The sequence below is a fragment of the Notothenia rossii genome, assembly GCF_949606895.1.
Source record: "Notothenia rossii genome assembly, chromosome: 9".
Classification (NCBI taxonomy): domain Eukaryota; kingdom Metazoa; phylum Chordata; class Actinopteri; order Perciformes; family Nototheniidae; genus Notothenia; species Notothenia rossii.
The window spans coordinates 47,564,035-47,587,169 of NC_136907.1; the positions used below are offsets into that span (position 1 = coordinate 47,564,035).

The 23,135-nt window shown below is 40.2% G+C and overlaps 2 protein-coding genes and 1 long non-coding RNA gene across 6 annotated transcripts in view; 1 reads left to right on the forward strand and 2 right to left on the reverse strand.

Annotated features, from left to right (window-relative positions):
- Window positions 1-4,079, forward strand: part of LOC307019703 (uncharacterized protein) — a 47,858-nt gene extending 43,779 nt beyond the window's left edge. The window contains exons 16-18 of one of the 2 annotated variants that reach the window (XM_079650759.1): window positions 736-2,214; window positions 2,338-2,603; window positions 2,768-3,319. The gene's annotated coding sequence lies outside the window, so the exon portion shown is untranslated. Of the gene's footprint in view, window positions 1-735; window positions 2,215-2,337; window positions 2,604-2,767; window positions 3,320-3,942 lie in introns of those variants that run through there. The other variant, XM_079650760.1, reaches the window with a different exon arrangement.
- Window positions 3,465-7,293, reverse strand: LOC307019705. The gene is made up of 4 exons (XR_013802727.1): window positions 6,971-7,293; window positions 6,364-6,527; window positions 6,213-6,276; window positions 3,465-4,026 (listed from the first exon to the last, which is right to left on the reverse strand). It is a non-coding gene; the product is annotated as an uncharacterized lncRNA (long non-coding RNA).
- Window positions 7,294-7,862: 569 nt separating this feature from the next.
- On the reverse strand, window positions 7,863-17,313 carry LOC307020126 (uncharacterized protein). Of its 3 annotated transcripts, none has more exons than XM_079651285.1 (3): window positions 11,692-17,313; window positions 10,943-11,192; window positions 7,863-8,583 (listed from the first exon to the last, which is right to left on the reverse strand). In XM_079651285.1, exon 1 carries the CDS (start codon window positions 14,754-14,756, stop codon window positions 13,350-13,352), a length of 1,407 nt encoding a protein of 468 aa, XP_079507411.1. In that variant the 5' UTR covers window positions 14,757-17,313; the 3' UTR covers window positions 7,863-8,583; window positions 10,943-11,192; window positions 11,692-13,349. The 3 variants fall into 3 exon arrangements, with proteins under 3 accessions (XP_079507411.1, XP_079507410.1, XP_079507409.1); XM_079651284.1 differs by having other exon boundaries at window positions 7,863-9,876; XM_079651283.1 differs by having other exon boundaries at window positions 7,863-11,192.
- Window positions 17,314-23,135: the final 5,822 nt, after the last annotated feature.

Sequence of the window (23,135 nt, forward strand, 5' to 3'; positions counted from 1 at the left end):
ACCTGGAAACAACTCTGCAAACTGCCAACAACCTGTGTGAAGAATTAACACAGACAAGATTTGAGGAAACTCTCAAGCAGGATTCATGTCAGCGTATTCTGACACAATTTAATGAGTACCTCAGCTTCCTCAGAAAAGACAATGGTCCCCTGTCTGCCTTCTGGATGTCCTATGTGGACATGGTTGAGATTCTGCTTTGTCTAATTCGAGCATCACGAGAGGGAAATTGGATGATGCATCTTACAGCAATAAGAGCCATCATTCCATGGTGCTTTGCATATGATAGGATCAACTATGCCAGATATCTGACATACTACTATGCACAAATGTCTCGCCTGGAGACTGATAATCCTGCTGTTCATGCACACATTGCAAAGGGTGGTTTGTCTGTCCAGCTCAGTGGGAACAATCCCTTTGGAAAGATTCCAGTTGACCAGACAATTGAGGAGACCATAAACAAGGACACCCAGACTGCTGGAGGAACCAAGGGTTTCAGCCTAAAAGCAGGAGCAGTCACCAGATACTATCTCACTTCAGAAAACAGAAGTCAGTACCTAAGGCAACTCAGGAACATGACAGGCACCAAAACTACAGGCAGTTTCAGTCATCACGATCTACAGAAGACCAGAATAGAGAAGGACAGGGCTGATGTGAATGCCTTTGTAGAGCTTATGAAAAATAGCTGGGTAAACCCTCTAAGTCCAGATCAGTCTGACATCATCAGTCTTTCCACAGGAATCGCTGTGTCACCAGACATAGCCAGTGATCTGCTGCAAGCTCACCAGACTGGAGAGGAAGCATATCAGAAGTTCAAAAGTGAGCGTTTGGAAAAAGAATCACCAGAAACCAAATTCCACGACAGAATGAAAAAACAGAATCTGAAGACATTCTCAAGCCTCACAAAAAGAGACAGAGGAAATCAAAAACAAAACAAGGAGTTGATATTGAAAGCAGACAGAAATCTCTTTGGGCATATGATAATTGTTTCACAAAGTAGAAGTCTTCACATTAAAGATGTCCTGGCTCATCCACTTGGTCCACTGCCTTGGTCACTTTCAAATCCAGACGGTTCGCTGCGAAAGACCAATAAGGCCGCTCTTGCTAGAGAGTTAGAGAAATCAGCATCAGCAGTTGAAGATATTGGAAATCTCTCTGCATGCATCATTGATGGAATGAGCCTTGTTCAGAAACTGAAAGGTGATGGCAAGACTTTTGGAGAGATTGCTGGTTCTGTGCTGAACTTTGCTTTGCATGAAGGAGGAAAGAGTACACGAATAGATGTGGTGTTTGATGTGTACAGGAAAACATCCATCAAGAATGCTGAGAGAGACAATCGAGGTGCAACAAGTAGCACTCAATGGAAGAACATTGCCCCGGGACACAATGTTGTGCAGTGGAGAAAACTCTTAAGCAATCCAGAGAGCAAAACTGCCTTGATCAAGTTCATTGTGGACCAGTGGAAGCTGCCAGAAAACCAGGTGAAGCTTCAAGAAAAGCAGCTTTTTGTAACATGTGGAGAGACATGCTATTGTCTTAAGAACAAAGATGTGAAAGTTGTGATGGAGTTAAAGTGTTCCCATGAGGAGGCAGACACCCGCATGCTCCTACATGCTGCTCATGCCAGCCAGAATGGCTATAAAACTACAGTGATTGTGAGTGAGGACACAGATGTCATGGTCCTTTGCTTAGGGAACTGTAAGAAGATAAACTGCACCATGTACCTGAAATGTGGGAGTCAGAATAGAACAAGATACATCAACATTAGCACCCTTGCTGAACTCCATGGAGATGATCTCTGTGATGCTCTTGTAGGTCTCCATGCCTTTACAGGTTGTGATAGTGTGAGTGCTTTTGCAGGAAGAGGGAAACTCTGTGCTTTCAAACTTGTTAAAGGAAACAGGACATATCAAGAGGGCTTCAAATCCCTGGGAACATCATGGGATGTATCAGAGCACTTACACAGAGCCATGGAATCCTTTGTGTGTCAGATGTATGCACCATCATCCGACATATGTGATGTGAACGACCTTCGGTACCTGATGTTCTGCACCAAAAGGGGTGAAATGGAGTCAAGCCTTCTTCCGCCTTGCAGGGACTGCTTAAAGCTGCATACACAGCGCGCAAATTACCAGGCAGCAGTATGGAGGCAATGTCTGGAAGGACAACCAGGCATACCAGAGCCAAAAGGTTATGGATGGAAAACAGACGTCAAAGGTATGCTTTTAGTAAATTCACTGCAACAGTATAGGTAATTTCTGTACATTTCAGTTCTTTAGTGAAGTAGATGAGACATGGAAAGTGTGTGACTTGGATCTTACACTTCTTCTTTTACTGTAGGTATGCTGGTGTTGGACTGGATGCGAGGGCTCCCAGCTCCAAAGGCTGTCTTGGAGCTCATGGCCTGCAAGTGTGTAAAGACCTGTAGGCTTCCAGGCTGCTCCTGCCTCGCCAACAACTTCAAGTGCACAGAAATGTGCAAACTTCAAAAATGCACAAATCAGAGGGTGGAGGAGGATGAAGAAGTTGCCTTCACTGTGGACTATGATGATGATGATGATGATGATGGATGTGATGATTAGGGCAACCCCCACATGAGACCCCAGGTAAGATACAAAAAATAGTAAAAGGTAGCGATAAATTAAAGATTTAAATAAAATAAGATAAAATAAAATAGAATAAAGATAAAGATCGATCTATATAGGATACAGAAAAAAGTTATTGTGCAAATGTTCCTGTAGTTTTTATTCCTGTGCCCCATGTGCTCCAGGTGCTGGTGCATCAGACGCTGAAGGAGCTGCTGATCCTAAGAGCGGAGCTGCAGAAGGAGGCCACCTCCCACTCCCTGTCCTCCTCCTCCGAACACTGCCCCTCCGCCCACACACACCACAGGAACTCCCCTGCACTTGGCCGTCTGATACACACACAGTATAGTTCATGTTTCAGTGTTTACACTCTGAGGGATTCTTCTTACATTTCTATTAACATTATAACAAAAACCCATATGTTTGTAAAGTTTTTTGAAAAGTATTTAAAGAGAATTTAAAACCTGACGCCCCACCATGCCCCACCACCCCTTAACGCTCTTAACGCTGACTTCAGATGTTCAATGTTTTCAAAAATGCACAAATCAGAGGGTGGAGGAGGATGAAGAAGTTGTGTCTTCACTGTGGACTATGATGATGATGGATGTGATGATTAGGGCAAATCTAAATAAAAACTCTGTGACAAATACCAAATAATTAGCAGTTATTGTCAATTCTCGCCTGGGCCCATGTTCCACTTAAAGACCCATATCCTCCCTCATAGCAGGATATTATGGGAAGATTATACATTTCCTGAATTGTTACAGTCCTGTGAGTATTTCAGTTTTTGTTATTTGTGTCAGTGCTGTTCCTACATTTCACAGTGCTATAAAAAAGACTACAGTTTAGGCGAAAATAGTGGAAAAAATGTTGTTGAGACAGTTTGACCTTTGACCATGTGACCTTTATATTTTTTAGATAGGCCCAAAACTAGGTCTAAATGAAAGCTAGGATTGTACACTTTAAAATGCTACCAAACATGCCCTCATAACATATGAGTAAAGTTCTGAAAATGAGCACAAAACAAAATATGCCCCCGGCGTTTAGAGGCCTATTTTTTGCAGGGGGTTGATAACTTTATGAGCTGATAACTGTCAAAAAGCTACCACTTAGGATGGGTTATCATACCAAAATATCATCTATGGACATGTACCTTTTCAAAAAATGTTACTAGACTTTGCCACTCTGAGTGGTACCAAAAAGTCCAATTTTGGCCTCTGGCCCATGGACTAATAGCTACATGTAATTAAGTTGACATGAATCTAATTTTGCCAAAAGTATTCTCTATTGCACTTCATTACTTCATCATTTCCGATGACAAGATGTATCAGATTTTATGGTCACTCATTTCATTTTACAGATACAGTGTGACACCTGTGAAAGATGGTTCCATGAGCAGTGCCTGGGGATGAATCAGGACCAACTCCAAGAAGCCAGGGCGCAACTAGGGCAGAAGAATTAAGAAAAAGGGGAAAAAAATCAGTTTGCCTGTTTTTGTCATACATACACAATCACTGACTGAGTGTTTCAGTTGATAAGCTTTCATTTGTTGTCTTTAATATTTGCTCATCTCCTATGCTTATCTATGTAGTTTAGTTGGATATTCATATTTTAATTATTGGCATGACTAATTACTTTTAGTAGAACGTATATATATAGTTAAAGGTGTTCATATTTATTTTATTTTCAAATATATGTGTTATAAGTATCTAAGTTTATTGATATTATAAATGTAAAAAAATGTAAATATTAATTTTGTATTTCAAATAGATCATGCTAATTTCAAAAATGCTTGTATGTGTGTGTTTATTGCAACATCAAAGCAACCTTAGGCAAGTTGAACATCAAAAGCCAAAACAAAAGTTAAAAAACAAACGATAAAAAGTTTAATATTGGCACGTGCTACTACAGTTAAACTGTTTTAAAGGTAAAAGTTAAAATATTTTCTTGCAATACATCCAAAACATTGTTTCACTGTGTTCCGTTAAATTTTGACAATGCAGTCTAAAAGTATAATTAACCAACCCTGTGCATTTGTGCTAGATAATCAAAAACAAAACCTGTCATTCCACAACTACATGTTCATGACTTTTTGCTAAAACTATTGTATTGATTCAATAATTTAGAATTGCAATGTCATTGTGAAATAGAAATGTTAATTAAAAGGAAAAAGAACAAATCTAAACCCAAGTGGCCAAGAATAAGTTAACATTCCAAGAAAGTATCACTGTCTATTGCACACATTAACTCAAAGTAATAATAATAAATTACCTCTAAAGTGATCACTCCACACATCAACCAGCTCCTCAGCAAGAGCACGCCACTTGGGCGTGGAAAAGGTAAGTGTTAGGTTTCATTGTAGTTCTTAGTGTTAGAAATTAAAATCAATGTTGATATGGCGTGATTTGAATTAAATACACTATTTAATTTCAGTTTTATTCTAAAAAAACGGAAGTTCACACTTAATTTAACACCTTTATTCTGAAAATTCTTCATTTCCGGTTAGCATTAGCATGTGGCGAAATGTTACGTTTTCATATCGTGAATTGAAGGTGAACTGACATGTGATGTTGTACACTAAGCACACTGGGATTAGCACTAATTTATTGCCGCTGAATAACGTTTATTAGGGAATGTTTAAATAACCACAGACACCAGAATGATGTAATTTAGCTACAGAAAAAGGCAGGAATTGCATTGGACCCGCCCCCGACGACGCCGGCCAATAGGAGAAGACCTCAGATGACAACAGGAAGAGCAAGCCAAGAATTGACCTCTTCTACCCCCTGACCTGTACTGACCGGTCGTTGGATGTGGAGAGCGCCTCCACTCACACATTTCATTTTGTCCACCACCGCGTCTTTTGAGTAATTAAATGCTGTTAACTTTTATAAGCTTCCCTTGACTCTTTTCAGTCTCTCCTGCCTTCAGGGTTCTAGAATTGCTTACATTAGTTAGAAATTGTCATTTTGAGTATATTGTCGTGAAACAATGAGTATGAGGGGCCCCCTATGTTGCGGTGCGACCTTGTCTCCTAAAAATTACGTTCCCACAGAAATAAACTGCATTCTCAATTACGTTTAGCTGGAAACGTATTTTCTCCCACGTTACGTTTGTTATGAACGTATCTCGAATACGTTTATTTTCTACATTATCTTCTAGAAACGTATTTTCTCCCACGTTACGTTTCTTATGAACGTATCTTAAATATGTTTATTTTCTACATATCTTTACCATTTATTGTCTTGCTTATAATAATGATAATAGTCATTTATAAATATAATTTTAGAGCACACATTTGAAATCAGTAGGCGAGTCTGTAATTTCGCCAGCTGTTACTCTCATGAGCGAGGCAGAACATAATAGTTTTAACATGCCAAAAAGCTGCTGTGTCGTTTATTGCAAACTATCAATTCTCCTGAAAAACACATTTTGAATCAGAATATATATATATAAATATTATACAGTTAAATTAGATTCCAATGTACTTTATCTAAATGTTAACTTAAAAACTGGAGAGGTTTTTCACATACTGGCAAGATGTAGCCTACTTACCTTTAGAGAATAGAGATATTCATGTACAAACAGAACAGCAGGCACATTTTAACACAAATCAAGCAGAACATTTACCTGGTTCTCTTTAATCAGCTCCTCTGCAGACTCTTCCAGAAGCTCCATCAGGCGGGACGTGGTGCTGTTTAACAGACATGTCGATTATTGTAGCGACTAGCGAACACACATTACTGTAAGTACAGAAAGATACTGGAGACAAAGAGTATACCTTAACTTCAATGTAACGCGCTACAGAAGGAGGGGCACCAACAGTTCAACTTCGCAGTAATCTTCCTGGATCACCGCTCTGGCCGCATCACAGACTGCCCCACAGAGCAGAGTCCATGGCAGTGATTGTGACATACCCTTCTTTAAGGAATCTGGTGCCGCTATCTGTCTCAGTGTACACAGGAAATAAAAGCACACATGTGCATCACACACAGTCGGATGCATGTGAGTGAACTGACTTGACTTCCACAGTAAAAGGAAAACTCAGTTTGGCAACACACTGCTAACTACCGAGCAGGATTTGAAAATGTAGCGCGAACACCATCAACAGAAAAACTCTTCTGAACTACTAGTGCGGTGCCCCACTGCCACATGTGTTTTATTCAAAACGGTGAATTTCGCCAACTGTTAACTAATTTGAACCAACTACTAAACATTACATGTTGTGTGTGCCTCGTCCATGACAGCAGTCTAAATGAGCAAGCACGCTAACTAGCTAAATTGCTAAGCTGAAACACTGACGTTAGCTAACATTTGTTTGATATCCATATTAAGCTGACAAGCTAACGGGGATGTACAGAGTTAATAAAGTACAAAAATATACTTACATGATTAAAAATCCACGAGTATTCATATTAGACGAGGGTCAATGCTTTCATCTCTTCTACTGGAACCGTCTGCATTTTTTCAAATATCTGTACCGTCCGCAAACTCCTCTGACGTTATCGGGGGCGTCACCCAATTTTACTCACATTGCCCAGGTACATTTTACTAGCTTTTCACAGGTTGTAGGTCAACACATTACTTTAGTTAACATTTACTTGGTGCTATGATTTAAATTTACTTAACAAAATGAAGATACAAAATTACTCCATAAATTCAAGTAACACATTAAATAATAGGAGAGATTTTGAGTAAAAGAAAATTATTAGTAATTTCTTGTATAATTTAAACACATAATCATAGTATTATTTACTAGAGCGTTTTTATCAGTGTATAATTTGGATAGAATAATGATTTGCCAAGCTTACCGTTATGAGATTATGCTCAGGTAGTCCCAACTCTTGCTGCTTTTTTTTTAGTTCCCTCTTTCGTGGCCAGCTGTGGGAGAAGGCGGCTATGATGGTACGGCATACTCCAAATGCCCTCTCAGTCTTATGCTTCTGGTCTGCCAGTGCATTTGTTACGGCCAGGTTAAGGTTGTGCCCAAAACAATTAAGCCACGGCCACTTAAGGTTTTTCGTTATTGCGGCTGCGATATTTGCTGCGTTGTCGGTGGTTATTGCCAACAGTTTATTGCCATCTAAACCCCAATCTGTGAGTGCATCGCGGAGGGCTCCACTGATGTTATCGGCTGGATGGTTTTCTGGGAAAAAGCTGGTTTGAAGGCATTTTGATCCTAGTTCCCAGTCAGATGTTATGAAGTGCGCTGTCAAAGACATGTAGGGTACCATGTTTTGTGATGACCACATATCGGTTGTTAAAGCATAGTTGCCTGCCTCCATCACAAGCGATTTAACTTCTTCCCGAACTTTATTGTACAGGTTGGGTATGGCTTTTTGAGAGAAATATTTTCTTCCGGGCAATTCATATTGAGGATCCAACGTTTTGACCATATCACGGAAAGCACTTTTCTCTACGGTACGAAAGGATACCACATCTTTTGCTATATATCTTGTTACTGCCTCCGTGCACGTTTTCCATTTTTTTTTTTTTCCATCTGTTTTGTACTTTGTTGATTTAGCAAAAGCACCCGATATGGTTGGTTGACTCGTGGACTTGGCTGCGGTAACGTTGCTCTTTGACGATGTCTTCAGTTTCCCAGCAGTTATTGGGTGATGCACTTTGAGGTGTGAATGGAGGTTTGACGTGTTACTCTCTTTTGCTGCAACTTTCTTATGGCAATTAGTACACACAGCTTCGTCGGGGTTGAATGGCTCACCTTTTTCATTGGGAGTAAACCCAAAATAGTCTGTTAAATATGTTCTTTATTCTCGCGTCCAGGAGAGAAGCTTTAAAATGAGACTAAATGGAGTCTCTGAGAAGATTCAAATGGGATACTTTAATTTAAAAAAGGCGCGGTCGTGTTACAGACAGAATATTGTTCAGGCAGAAAACAGCTGTGATCTGGCTCTCATGAGCAAGAGAAGAGGGCGAATCCCTCGTCCGGTGCTGCTATATCCTCTGCTGGCTCCTCCCCGCCAGCCCGCTCGCCTCGTCTCTAATGTCCGTTGTTGCATTTAAACAGAGGATTGGTACTTTTCACATTCAATATGCTTAACCCGCCTTTTCTCCTCATAGTCCCTTTCATCACTTTTCATGTAACACATTCTAAACGCTGTAATCAATACTCCAAAATATACAGAAAATACTTCACGGCTGGTTTGGTTTCCGGATGTAATGTATTCAAATAAACTGTACTTTCATTTAATATTCAGCATGGTAGTATCTCGACATCTATAGCTGTAGTGTTAAATCAGTAGGTTTCGGTTTCCACCACTCCATGTCATTTCGCTACTCAATTCACCTCTTTAGGAAATCGTAAATTAGCCACATGCTAAATGCTAACCGTAGATGAAGGATTTTCAGAATAAAAGCTTAACTGCTTGTGCACAAGAATGTCTGGTTTTTCAGTATAAAAGAGCGTTTAAACTAACGGTATGTTTAAACTACATTATACCATCAAAACATTGATTTTAATTTCTAACAGTCCCTCCTTACACACCTAAAAGGTGTGTATAATACTGAAATCAATGAGTTCTTCATCTGAACTTCGCATATTACATATCTCATATTACAAACATGCAATCAAAATGGAATGGTTCAATAGGCTTAACTTTACAAAAATACAAAATAAATTATTTGCCTGTGCTCAAACATAAAAGTTTTCCCTTGTGTATAACTTCTAGTGTTTGCATTCAATATCATTCTTCAAAATAGCAGCAATGGCTTGGTATCAGAACATTTCTTCCTCCCTCCTTTCACAGAAACCGTTCTCATACCACGCTCAGTGTTAAGGCACTTGTTTTTACAAAGTGAAAAGAAACAAACCATTTTAGAATAGCAATGATTTATTCAACATGAAATCTACCATATTAGAATAGTATAAAATAATAAAGTCAAATAAAATGGACTATCTTAGAATAGTGTAAAATTAATTGGAATATTAAAAATATACTATCTTGGAATAGTATGAAGTAAATTGAAATGGATTCACTCCATTTTAATTTTGCTCACTTCTTCACATGATTTCATCATTTAAAGAATCACATCGGCTGGACATCATTTGATCAATCTCATCTCCGAACATCCATATCATTTAAACTAACTCATCATTGTCATCAACATCTGTATACGGGGTGGGTCGTCTTGTTCTGCTAGCATTTGTAACTGTCTCCTCATGAGAAATTTACCCTCCCTCCTTTCATACCATTTAAGGTATGAAAGTAATATGTTCTCTTGAAGGGGCCGTTGTATGTTCTACTCTGGGGTACGGCATTCTAGACAGTCATTTCTGGGAGAAGATTTTGGTCAGTTACAACAGTTGTAGAATTTCATCACTTAAAAGTTCCTACTCAGTAACTTTGGGTGGTCTGTTCTAATGCAGTGATAAAGTCCCTGAAATGGTGTGAAAACCGGTGGAATATCAATAACTCATTATACTAATTTATTTTCAATTCTGGTCTACTTAAATAGCTATGCTAACCCCTTTAACAGTGTGTGGAACCTTGGGTGCCCGAGCATGTGATAATTACTCCCTCCTTTAACAAGGATTTTAAAAACAGAAGTCATTTCATTAATGGTTTGTAGTTTAATTCAGGAATTTACACTTATGGCAGATATGTTTCTCCTTTAAATAACATCTCTAAATGTCAGTTCATCACTGATTGAATGGTGTCTTTTAAAACTCATACTCTGGTGCCGTGCGCTCCCTGTGAAGCTGCAAGTAAGATTTAAAACATCTGCAGGGTGGATCGAGCGACCCCTTCTCCCTGAACGATATTTGTTGTAAAATATGCACCATCACAATGAGTGATCCAAGGCCCCCCATGTATTACTCCCAATTATATTAGTTTTTTTTAATTAAAATGTGCAATCTCTCTTTGCCCAGTGTCTTTTTAAAACTCTACATCTTGGATGAAAAACAAATGTTATTTCCACCTTAATCTTCCCTCCTGAGGTAATAACCATGCTACAATGGAGAAATCAATACTCTAGATTGGAATACTATCTTTGGCTTGGTACTAGCTCTACCTTTAACATTTTTCATACAAATAAAGATTTGTCTGCTTTTATAGAGTGGTTACTAAAACCATCCCTTTAAACTGTAGGTCTATACTGTAACAAGTTAAATCTTCCCCAAATTCACACATGAATAAAAAACTCTTAAAGAATAATTTGTTCATATGATGAAAAGATTGAATAATATGTTCTATCCTCAGTGTGTTTTTAGGGTTATCTAATAGTTTCCTCTTTTTTTCTTTATAAATTCACCAATTGATTAATTCATGGCTAATAAATATTTTTCTTTACGTATTTCTCGTTGGTGAATAAGTGTGTTTATGTGTAAACTCACTCACTCTCGTTTTCCTTCTCTCCCCCTCTGGTTGTCAAGCCACGACCCCCTCACGTTCTGCCGGACCATGCCAACTCCTCCGTCCTTTCCTCTCCTCCGTCCACCTTCTCCTCAGTCCATCTGCTCTTGGATCCTTCCGCTGTAACTCTTTTCAGTGGCCCATCTGCTTTGCTTTTCATCTCCTCCTTTACAGTCTCTACTGGTTGCATGGAGGGCGTATTCCGCTCTCATGTCCCACACTCTGCAGTGAAAGTCTGTGAAACACAGCGGGAGTCTTGTTAGTGATGTGGGCATTCTCTATGAGTGAACTAATGGTTCCATGTTTTACTTGATATTGTACTCCCCATCCAACCAACAAGGTGCCAAGTGTAATGAGCACAATCAACAATGCTATTCTAACTCTTATCCCTAGGGGACCCCACAATTGGTTTGGCTTTGTTCTTGTCATCATCTCTATTTTATCCCTGGTTGTGTCAGTTACAGAATTTAAATAATGAGTACAAAAATAACATATACAAAAATGTGGACTCTTTTTCAGATGTAAAACAAAAAAATAGGTTTTCACATTAATGTACAATCTATAAAAATCTATAGACAATTTGTCTTTTGAGCTGTTTCTATCTTTATCTTATTTCTATTTATTGTTTTGTTCCAGCTCTGCCAAATCAGTCCTAACTCCCAATAATGTTCTGGAAGTTGCCAGTGAAGGGTGACAATGTGTGAGGTGGTGTCAATTTGCTCCTTTTTCTTTACCTTTAAACCGGAGCGCGTGTGATGTTTGTTACAACTTTTCACGCTTCCGTCCGCCGGGGATGAGCCCACTGTCTTTTGTGAACTTTCACCCTCACCCAATCACCTGGCCGAACAGGATTCTCTTCTGGTGTCTCGTCTGGTATCTCTGTAGTTTTCCTAGCCTGCTGTGTAGACAAAACTTGCATAATATTACTCAGAGTTCTGACATATTCATCCACTTCTATTTGTCTAATATCTAAAACTGGACCACTCCCTCCTTGGAGAAGGCCAAAGCTTCGGCATACCTCTTGTTGTTATGAGACCTATTGTTGACTACATTTTATTATTTATTAACTACAACGTCACTGAAATCAACATATCTGTATAATCATGACACTCCCTCCTTTGAGCATAAAATGCTCAATTAATATTGCAATGATTACCGTATTATGAACAGGACATGTAAAACCCATAACGTTGCATTAAATAAATATAAATTCTCCGTGTACCCACAAGGCGTACAAAAATATCATATGATGTATGGCTTTCTGATGGCATAAATGCATATTCACAAAACATTTTCCATTAGCACTTCTAATAGTTTACTTGTTTCAATAATGGCTTTTGTCATGGTATTATGCATCATCGTTGCTGCGAAAAACAATACCCCTGATGTCGCTAATGCGTCTCAATAATTCTAGGATTAGAGGATTTGTTGACACTGTTGAACTAACATATGATAAAAATAATATTTCTCCAAACTGGAGGGAAAATATGAACTATTCTCACAGAGGGTGACCTGCATGAAGGGCTGGTGCCCCTCACTCAAATGAGATATTGCCTTACGCACTACACTATAAATCAGTAAAGTTACTCAAGAATAACTAAATAAAGACTGATTCTTGAAACTGTTGTAAAAACCCTACAACTTCTTCATCCAAGCTCTCAATCAGTGTTATGTTATTTAATCTGCAGCTCACGCCTTAAAACAGATACTTAAGACCGATTATGAAATTGTGTTTATGAGAAAAATGTAATCTGACTCCATAAATCACATAATTGTTTGATTAAAAAATGCACTTCTGGCTAAGAATAAATGAAGTTCCCCTTTAAACACAGCCCCGTTCTTCTGACGGGGTCTATCTATGTACTGGCTGGAAAATGTTAGGCCAGTCTCTCTCGCTCCGTCACTGTTCTCCCGCTAACAGTCACTCTCTAGTTCAGCTGGGTTCTTGTTGACTTCCTCACTGGTTTGAGACAAGCGACCCTATCGGACACCTCCCTTTGTAGCCAGACTTCACCACAGCAGAATCGAGTTTCTGTTTTCAGGTCTGGACAGCTTCACGTCAGGTGTATTGCCGCCCCTTGCATATTTTGGGTGGAAGCCCGTCTTCTTGACCTCACTAGCTGTGTGGACACAATAGTTTTCTGTGTGGGGGAACAACATCACTCGTAATGTATTTTCCTTCTCATAATTACAAAAATATTCTGCTAAATGTTCTACTCTGCTACTTCTAATCTGTGGATTCTCTGTGTAAATGCAATATTCTACTCACTATCTTTTAAATAACATTCAACCTCTCCCTCCTGTGGTGACATATGTGGCTCTATGTAGCTGGATTTCAAAATACTCTAGTGCTGAAGATGCATCACCTGATGGTCTGGTCCTCTAAGCTTCCTCATTGTTGTGGATGATACCAGACTGTCAGTGGCATTTGGTTCATGTTTGGAAATCCTGTACGTCTTTGACATCTCTGGGACCCCCTGCCTCCATCGTCATCATGGAAACTGCATGGTGGGCCGTTGTTTGGTGCATGTGGTGAGTGTTTCATTTGTTGTTGTGGACAATCTCTAGCCCAATGGCCCAGCTGATTGCATATGTAGCATCCCTCGAACCGGAGAACTTTTCCTCTGCCTCTGCCTCCTCGGAAACCTCCTGGTTGTTGGTTCTTCATCTGATTCTCTGGCACTATCTGAGATTCAACTGTTTGAGATGTTTGCCCTGCATTCTCTGGTTCTTCCTGAGCTTGAATTGTTGGAGGTATCTGCCCTGCCTTCTCTGATGTAGCTGCCATTTGCCTTGCCGCTTTCTTGTTTTTATTAGCTTCGGTATCTTTCTCAGCCATGTGTATCTTCAAGAGTCTTAGTTGTAATGTTTTAATTTCTTCGTCTTTTTCCCTCTGGGTTGCTTGGTATTTCATATCATGGTAAATGAGATGTTGTCTCCATTCTTCAATGGGTATAGCGTCTAATGCCACCACATCTCCCAGGCTTGCCTGCACTGATTGGGGAAGGGCGTTAATGACCGCGTTCTTCCACAGCATTACGACAGACGGTGAAACGTCATGTCGTTCTCCAGTGCAGTCCTCCCACACTCCTTCACATCTCTTCAGGAAGGCATACATGTCTTCCCCCGGTTCTTTTCTCAGGCTGTTGAGGGCATGTAAACTCTGTGTTGTTGGGTAGATTTGACGAATGGCAGCCCAATACCTCGACCTGACTTTGTTGAAGAAAATGTAATCTGGAGAGTTGGTGCATTTGGCCTTGGAATCCACTGCTCTTGCCTCTAGGTTTCCTTCTATCCGTCCAAGCAGTGCCCTCATTTCTCCCAAGCACAGGTGGTCTTGGACTGTGTATTTCTCCAGATCGTTCACCCACTTCTGACCTCCTTGTTTAAGTGGAGGTAGTTTTGCCGCTAATGCTTCCATGTCTCTGTGAGTCCATGATTGGTATTTCAATCCTCCTTCTCCAGCCGCTATCAGCGGTAGCATGAGTGTTGAGCAGTTCTTGAGTCTTCCAGCTTCAGTTACGGTTGTGGTGTCTGGAGAACCTTCGCCTTCTCTTCTCTGGAGTTGTGCTTCCATACTTTTGCTGAGGTCTTCCATCTTTCTGTTGAGCTCCTCTTCCATTCTTATGCCTAGTTCTTCCAATCTTCTGTTGAGCTCACCAGATAGGAGTCTTACCTCATACTCCAAGTCTTTGACACGTGTAGCTGTGGGGAGACCGTCCAACTCCAATACTCCTCCTAAAACACCTAGAGTTGGAGCTTGTATTGGGGGTTGAAAGAAACTGTATTCTTCTGTCATGTAGGGAGGAGGCGCATCTGTCAGGCTTGGAAGGAGCTTTGAAGGTTGGATTACTGGAGCTTCTTCTTCTTTTCTTTCTTATCTTCCTTTGCTGTGAGCTCTGCTCCTTGAGCCACATACATGCTGTTCGTTGATTCTTGGCTGACATATTTTAGATGGAGTACCAGACTTGCAACTCTAGATTTTCTTTTTTCAGCTCTGTTCATAGCAATGTTTTCAGGTCCATACCAAGAGGGTTGTCCGGCTTTGATCCATGCTTTTTCCTGTTTAAGGTATTCAGCATTCTCATGTTCAACTACAGCTTTTCTATGGGCTTTCGTTGGTCCAGGCTGATCATCAGCTGGATACAGTCCTCTCGTTTGCCACTGTTCCAACAGTTTCTCCATGTGGTTCCATGTCTTTTGTCTAAGATTTGGAACTGTTATAGCATCTGATCTGATTTTTATCCTTCCCTTGATATCTGCTGTTGAGCCTGGCTCTGCGTCTAGTCTCAACTTCGTTTGTTTTGGTGACATGTTCTCTAATTATTTATGAACTTATCAAAGATGAAGCACTAATCTTCTGACTAGCACCTTCGTTGCTGTTCGTCCGAACTTTAAATCATTTATTTATTTATTCTTTAAGTTGCTCAAGGTTTTATTAATTTTTATTTTATTTTTTACGTTATAGAATTATTATTTCTTCGGTAAAATATTAATAAAGTTAATTATTATATAAAAATTATGCAAATTTAAAATATGAAATGTTAAAATAAAGTTGTACCGTGTATGGTTTTGACTTTGAAATATGAATATGGTTCAAATCCAAATCTCCTGTGTACAGTGCATATCGAAATGTATGCAATTATGCTAATGTCACTACTTGTGTTAGCTTCAATAAATTGGTGTTTGAAAAAGTATTATGTAAAGTTTCTTCTCTTATAATTAGAAACCACTTGCAATTCTATCTTGGCGATCAAGCACGTGTTTATTTATAACACTTAAAATTATACTTCACAATGTTATGGTGTTTCTTCTATTTGTGTAATAATTCTGTACTATCACCAAAGTGCGCTATTTTAATTTCCAGCTTAATCCACTAGGGAATAACTGTTGCAAAACTGACTTGTTTTTAACAAGGAGAAACTTATTTTCCTTAAAAATATCTTTAAAATAGGAAGAACATTACACTATGGTTAAACAAGACAGCACATAACCGCCAAAACACATTTGCAAACAAGAATATTCACAAAATAACATTTCTATTTAGTTTACAATGATAAATGGGCCTTATACCCTTACGTCATAGCCCTCTACCCATGTACGTAAATGTTTTGACTTTAAGAGCCAGTATGGTCATCTCTTCTGTTTAAACACGCTATTATGGGACAAAATGGGACGCTATCCAAACACAATCAGAAGAATATCGTCTATCTAACGCACGAATGTCGCACTTCTCGTCGTAATCCACAACGCAATGTCTTTTTGAAAACAGAAATAAAGTAACCACTGAAAGCTTCAAACTCCTCAGGCCTTTTCCTTGAAAAATGACTTTTTTTAAACAGCCTCACACTGTTGTTAACACAAAACACTCACTCCAATAACCTTAGCTTCAAACTTTGGCTGTGTCTTTGCCTCAAGCAGTCCTGACTGCTTAATGGCCTAAAACCATTCACGTTAACTTAAAACGCAACAAAAGACACCTATAGAAGTGATTGGCCTCTAGCCGACATGTAATAACAGACAAACGAATAGCATGCAGGGTTAAATACAACAAAAGAAATTGAACTCACCCTGCCTGTGACAAAGCAACGCCACGTGTGGTAGGATACCAATGTTTATCAATTTAGGCTTGTTTTAACTTAAATTTAGGCAGTCTTTCTCAGGAGTCCAACTTACCAGACAGACACACACTCCTATTGTTCACTATGTAATCTATTGAAGATTTTGAATAAACAGGTACTTCTTTACCTTTCTGTATGGGCCCGAGTGTATGTCTGCCAGCATTGTTCAAGCTCCTTTGAAAACTGCAACTGCTCTCCCGGTGAAACGAGATCACGTCGGCCGGGTCTCCAATTGTTAAATATGTTCTTTATTCTCGCGTCCAGGAGAGAAGCTTTAAAATGAGACTAAATGGAGTCTCTGAAAAGATTCAAATGGGATACTTTAATTAAAAAAGGCGCGGTAGTGTTACAGACAGAATATTGTTCCGGCAGTAAACAGCTGTGATCTGGCTCTCCTGAGCAAGAAGAGAAGCCCCATCCCCCGTTCGGTGCCGTTATATATCCTCTGCTGGCTCCTCCCCGCCAGCCGGCTCGCCTCGCCTCTAATGTCCGTTGTTGCATTTAAACAGAGGATTGGTACTTTTCACCTTCAACATATGCTTAACCCGCCTTTTCTCCTCATATTCTCTTTCATCACTTTTCATGTAACACATTCTAAACGCTGTAATCAATACTCCGAAATATACAGAAAATACTTCACGGCTGGTTTGGTTTCCGGATGTTGTCACATGCTACTCTCGTCTGTAAACAACAATGTATTCAAATAAACTGTACTTTCATTTAATATTCAGCATGGTAGTATCTCGACATCTATAGTTGTAGTGTTAAATCAGTAGGTTTCGGTTTGCACCACTCCATGTCATTTCGCTACTCAATTCACCTCTTTTGGAAATCGTATATTAGCCACATGCTAAATGCTAACCGTAGATGAAGGATTTTCAGAATAAAAGCTTAACTGCTTCTGCACAAGAATTTCTGTTTTTTCAGTATAAAAGAGCGTTTAAACTGACGGTATGTTTAAGCTACATTATACCATCAAAACATTGATTTTAATTTCTAACAAGTCCCAAACAGGCGCAGAGGCATTTTTCTTTTTTACTAGTTCTCTGAGTTCGGGGCCGGCAAATGCTGCCACCATCTTGCTCAGCTCAGCTCTGTGCTGAGCTCTGAGAGCGGGAAAGACGGACTGCCCTCCCCTGCCCTCTGCTGGCGCGTGCTGTGCATTACAACCAATGTCGTCCCTGTCAAAACTACGTGTCAGTGTAATAGAATGAAACGCATCTGTGATTTGGCGCACAGTCTGTGACGTCACGGTATTGAAAATCATACCGACGGGATTCCGAAATACCCTGGTATACCGTAATACCGTCATACCGCCCAAGCCTAGTTGACAGTATTAAACTGTGTACACCCCTGGAGGTTTAGGCGATAGGAAACAAATTGGTGTGTACAAATTTAAAACATGTAATTACTAAAAGGGTGAAAATCTCTTGTATCCATAATGGGCAGCATTAATACCCAAATGATAGCTCATTGTTACTTTGTAATTCTACTCCACTACAATTCAGAGATTAACCTGGTATTTTTACTCCACTACATTTATTTTAGTTACTTTGCAAATTCTGAGCAGACTTTAGTTACACCTGAGTAAAATTCAGGGAAGGTGATTGTCAAGTGCCAACAATCAGGAGAGATATTTGATAGTTGGTGCTTGAGAAGACTAAACATTTATCTGCAGATCTCTATAAAGTATATTCATTACTCGTTATTCTCTACTAATAGTTCATTAAAAACTGTATATAATGGCTATGTTGCACATCCCTTTTGAGATTTCAAGATTTTCTAAGGTTTATTGACATATTATATACACAACTACGGTGTAGTTATGCAATGAATGAAAAACTTGGGTCACAGGTTCCTCAACAGTGCATTACAAGACATCTATCAATATTTGTGTATACCTCCACCATTAAACTGTCAAATTCTGCACATTTCTTATACTATCTAGACCCTCCAAAACGCGATTCTGCGATCGCAGAATTTACCCCATAATCAGCAAAATGGCGCAGATTTTTAAAAGGCCGCATATTTATCAAAAGGCTGCATAATCCCCGCTCTTTTCCACACAAAGTTGAGAAAAAATGTAAACTCGTACGTGAAGTAGTGATGATGATGACGCGACGTCATCAGCTCGCGCATCACAGAAGGTAAACAACACCGTAGAGCAGGGATGCCCACACTTTTTGGGCCGGTGAGCTACTTTTGAAATGACCAGCTCACGGAGGTCTACCAACCAAAAATAAAATCCCAAATTGCAAGGGGCTGAATAACACGTTTTATTTATACTTGGGATAACTACAACAACTCTATTTGGGTTCTTGAACAGAAACAAATACATGAATACATAAAACAAAAAGGCAAGTTAAACCTCTCTCTCTCTCTCTATTTCTCTATCTCTCTCTCTATTTCTCTATCTCTCTATTTGTCTCTCTCTCTCTCTATTTCTCTATCTCTCTCTCTCTATTTCTCTATCTCTCTCTCTATTTCTCTCTCTCCTCTCTCTCTCTCTCTATTTCACTATCTCTCTCTCTCTATTTCTCTCTCTCTCTCTCCCTCTCTCTCTCTCTCTCTCTCCTTCTCTTGCTGACTGTCCCTTCATTTCCCTGTTAAGAAACACATAAAAACAAGCAGGGTAAGAAACCTCTCTCCATGGTCCTGATATAATAATGCAAAACACAATTCAATATATTTAGGTGGGTCCCTACCATATTCTGATGACTTGCACTGAATGGAGTCCGTCAATGTTGCATAATCAGGACAGTAACTGCTGATGGCTAGTCTCAGACAGGCCTCCAAATGTTTATCAGTTAATTGGGAACGGTATTTTGACTTCACTATCTTCATTTGGGAGAAGGCTGACTCGCATAAATAAGTTGAGCCGAAGAGTGAGGTCAGTGAGGTGGCACATTTTCTGACGTTTGGATGACGTCTGACTTTTCAACCCTGAATAAGTTCCAAAACTGTCCGGCATGGGCACGCGCCTTTAACTGAATGTCGGCCTGCAGCGACAACATCTCATCCTCCAGCGCAGACGGGTTCAGATGAAACACTGCTCCGATGTTTTGGGCCAGCGAATCAATATCATGGTCTTCACTAAACGGATAGCACATGAATGTGGCGATTGGCTCGAGCAAAGCGAAGTCTCGGAAGCGTTTCTCGAAGTCAGATGTAATGTTATTGACTCTGTGTAGGGCACACTGTCAAGGAGCGCGCTGTCCTTCCCTTGCTTCTCCAGCTCAGAGGCGATGTTTTTGAAGTTGGCCAAATCTTTGCGCTGCAGATTTGAACACAGCAGATGCAGTCTTCGTTTGAAGGCATTAACTGAGCTGATCATGTCAACCACAGTTCTGTCTTTCCCTTGTAGCTCCAAGTTCAGCTCATTTAACATGTGTGTAATGTCTGTTAAAAACGCCAGATCTCACAGCCACTCCTCGTCATCTAGACGTGCGTACTCCGCGAGCTTGGTGCCATGGAGAAATTCCTTTATCTCCGGTAGAAGCACTCGAAATCTCTGGAGAAAATTGCCCCTGCTCAGCCATCTTACGTCGGTGTGTAGTAAGAGGTCAGTGTGAACACAGTCGGCATCCTCCAGATATGCACGAAACAGCCGTCTTTGAAGAGGTCTTGCCCGAATAGAACAGGCCACTTTAAGTGACACATCCATGACCTCTTTCATGTTCAGCATTTTTGCACAAAGTGCGTTCTGGTGTATGATGCAGTGATAATTCAGAAAGTCAGGGAATGTGTCATCCTCTCTGCATTTTACGATGAAGCCATTACAACGCCCCACCATCGCAGGCGCACCATCCGTTGTGATGGAACTCAACTTAGACATGGGGAGTTTAGTGTTGTCAACAAAGTTTTTTAAATGTCCGAAAAATGTCCTCGCCCCGAGTGTGTTCCTTCATTGGCAGAATTGTCAGCAATTCCTCTTTCGCCGTCATGTCTGTGAACACCATCCGGATAAAAACGCACAATTGCGCTGTATCGCTCACGTCAGTGGACTCGTCTAGTTGGAGTGAGAAACACTCGTAGTCTTCTATGTCCTTCCTGAGTTGCTGGGTCAAATCCTTAGCCATGACTTCACAGCGACGTGTGACTGTGCTCCGTGATAATTGGACGGCCTTGATAGCGTTTACTATTTCTGTTTTGTTTGTGTAATCCCGAAACAAGGCGTCTGCTGCTTCTACGAAGGCTTCTTTCACCATCTCTCCATCTTGAAAGGATTTTTTGTGTTTGATTATAGTGTGACTCACTCGTAGAGATGCTTCAGTGGCTGCCCTTGCGGTGGATGTCGGCTTTAAGAAAAGTGACTGCTGTTTGATTTCTTTGTTTTGTTCTTTCATGTGTGGGTACTGAATTGCTACAACATTTGTGCAGTGGTTAGCTAAAACATATTTTATTACTCTGTATTAACAGAGAGCAGTTCTGCATTCCAGTAGATTGGAAGAGCTGGGGGAGGAGACATTCTTCTTAAGATTTTCAGCATGTCAATTATCAGGGAAATCTACTTGTTTTAAATAGATGTGTGTGGTTAATTACTTTGTATTAATGTTGGAGATTTGGAGGATGTTCAAAACCAACCTCGTCTCCGCGTGTCGTTTGATAAGCTGGGTAAATTCGTAAAAAGGAAGGGATTAAGAAACACCAGAATGCAAGTTAAACAATAATCTTGTTTTAATGATAAAAAGTAACAATACAAATACAAATACAAATACAAATACAAAGGAAGTACTTCCTGCTCTTCCTCCAATCTCACGGATCTGGTCAGTTTGAAGAAAAGAAGAGGCTGGTCTAAAGAAAACATCGGCTTATATCCAAAACCCCAGGAGGAGCTATGCGGCTGCCCCCCCCCCCGAGGGGTCCTCCACTTAGAAAAGACAGCCAATCAGCGCGAGCCAGAGGCGACCCTTACATTCGAGATAACAAACCCCTCCTTGCAAGTTTCACATACTTTTGGCATTTTATAAAGATAGTTTTAAGATATAGTTTTTTATAGTTGGATTATACAAATAACACATGTGAGTTACCTTAACCTCAAACAATAATAACAAGAGGAATTCATCAGCTCTGATCTCAAGCAGTAAAAAGTACCGCACACTCATTTAGCCTGCAGCTCTTCCAGACACTTGAGCTATTGTTCTTTAAGAATATTCCCTGCAGAATCTTTATTTCAAATAAAAGGTTTCACATTGCATATTTCCAGCTTCCTTTACACATACTGCTATTATTAATACAAAGTAATCAACCACACACATATATTTAAAACAAGTAGATTTCCCTGATCATTTGACATGCTGCTTCCATTTCCCATAGAGTAATAAAACATGTTTAAGCTAATTTCTCCACACTGTTTGTACCCCTCCAGTACCCACATATGAAAGAATAAAAGCAGAGGAATCAAATAAAACACCAATACAGGAATAGTTGATAAATGATTATACAGGACATCTGATCACAGTAAGAAATACACACACATATTCTCTAGGAAGTGACCCTTGTTATAGGTCCGAATGTCCTGTCCCCTGAAAGTCATGAGTTTTGGTTGATTAACAGAAGTTTAATTGTTCTTGTGGCTTAATGGCTTCCCTGAACTTCCCTTCACCCCAAAGTCAGCTTACTAGGAATGAATACATTTTATTGATAATCTCAAAAGGACGTTTATCTTGGTTACTGCTGGGTGACCCAAGTCTCCAGGCCTGCAGGATGTGTAGGAGATAAACATTAATTCTACAAGACTTTAACTACATTATCTGAAAATGTATCTGGGACTTCCCCTGTTAATTGCAAGGACTATTGATAATTAACAGAGAGACCCTAGGGGCCTCTTCTTGGTATCTGCTAGGCAGAAGTCACTCAATGCAGAAATCACAAGTTTAACACACATTCTATATAAGGTGACATTAAAATGAATATACCAGATTGAACTTTCCTGCCATAACACGTTACTTTAATACTTCAAATAACTCAAATAATACTTCAATCCCCCTTTTGGTCTCCCCGCCACGAGACCAACTCACATAAGACATTTGAAACACAACTACTGTCCTTCCTTGCCACTGTGTCTGCTCCCCAACAGTATACCTTTGTGAACAGAACACAACTTTCAATGTCAGTGAAGGAACTATCAGAGTGCGAACCTGAGTGCCAGAAAGCAGCATCCTTGCGTGTTGTTGAATCCTCAGGGCCCCCCCCCCCCCTCAGCGGAAAACGCCAACAAGGGCAGCTGATAGGGAGGGGGAGATGCGGCCTTTCCATCAAAGGTTGAACTGATGAATCTGATCAGAGAGAAGTAGACTCCTCTGCTGCCTCGAGAAGTCCCCCAGCCCGCTGACGCCAGCTTCCGAGTCGTCTGCTGTCGGGATGTCCGCGAGGTCCTTCTCCTCCAGTCCGCTGATGACAGCTTCCAAGTCGTCTGCTGTAGGGATGTCCGCGAGGTCCTTCTCCTCCAGTCCGCTGATGACAGCTTCCAAGTCGTCTGCTGTAAGGATGTCCGCGAGGTCCTTCTCCTCCAGTCCGCTGATGACAGCTTCCAAGTCGTCTGCTGTAGGGATGTC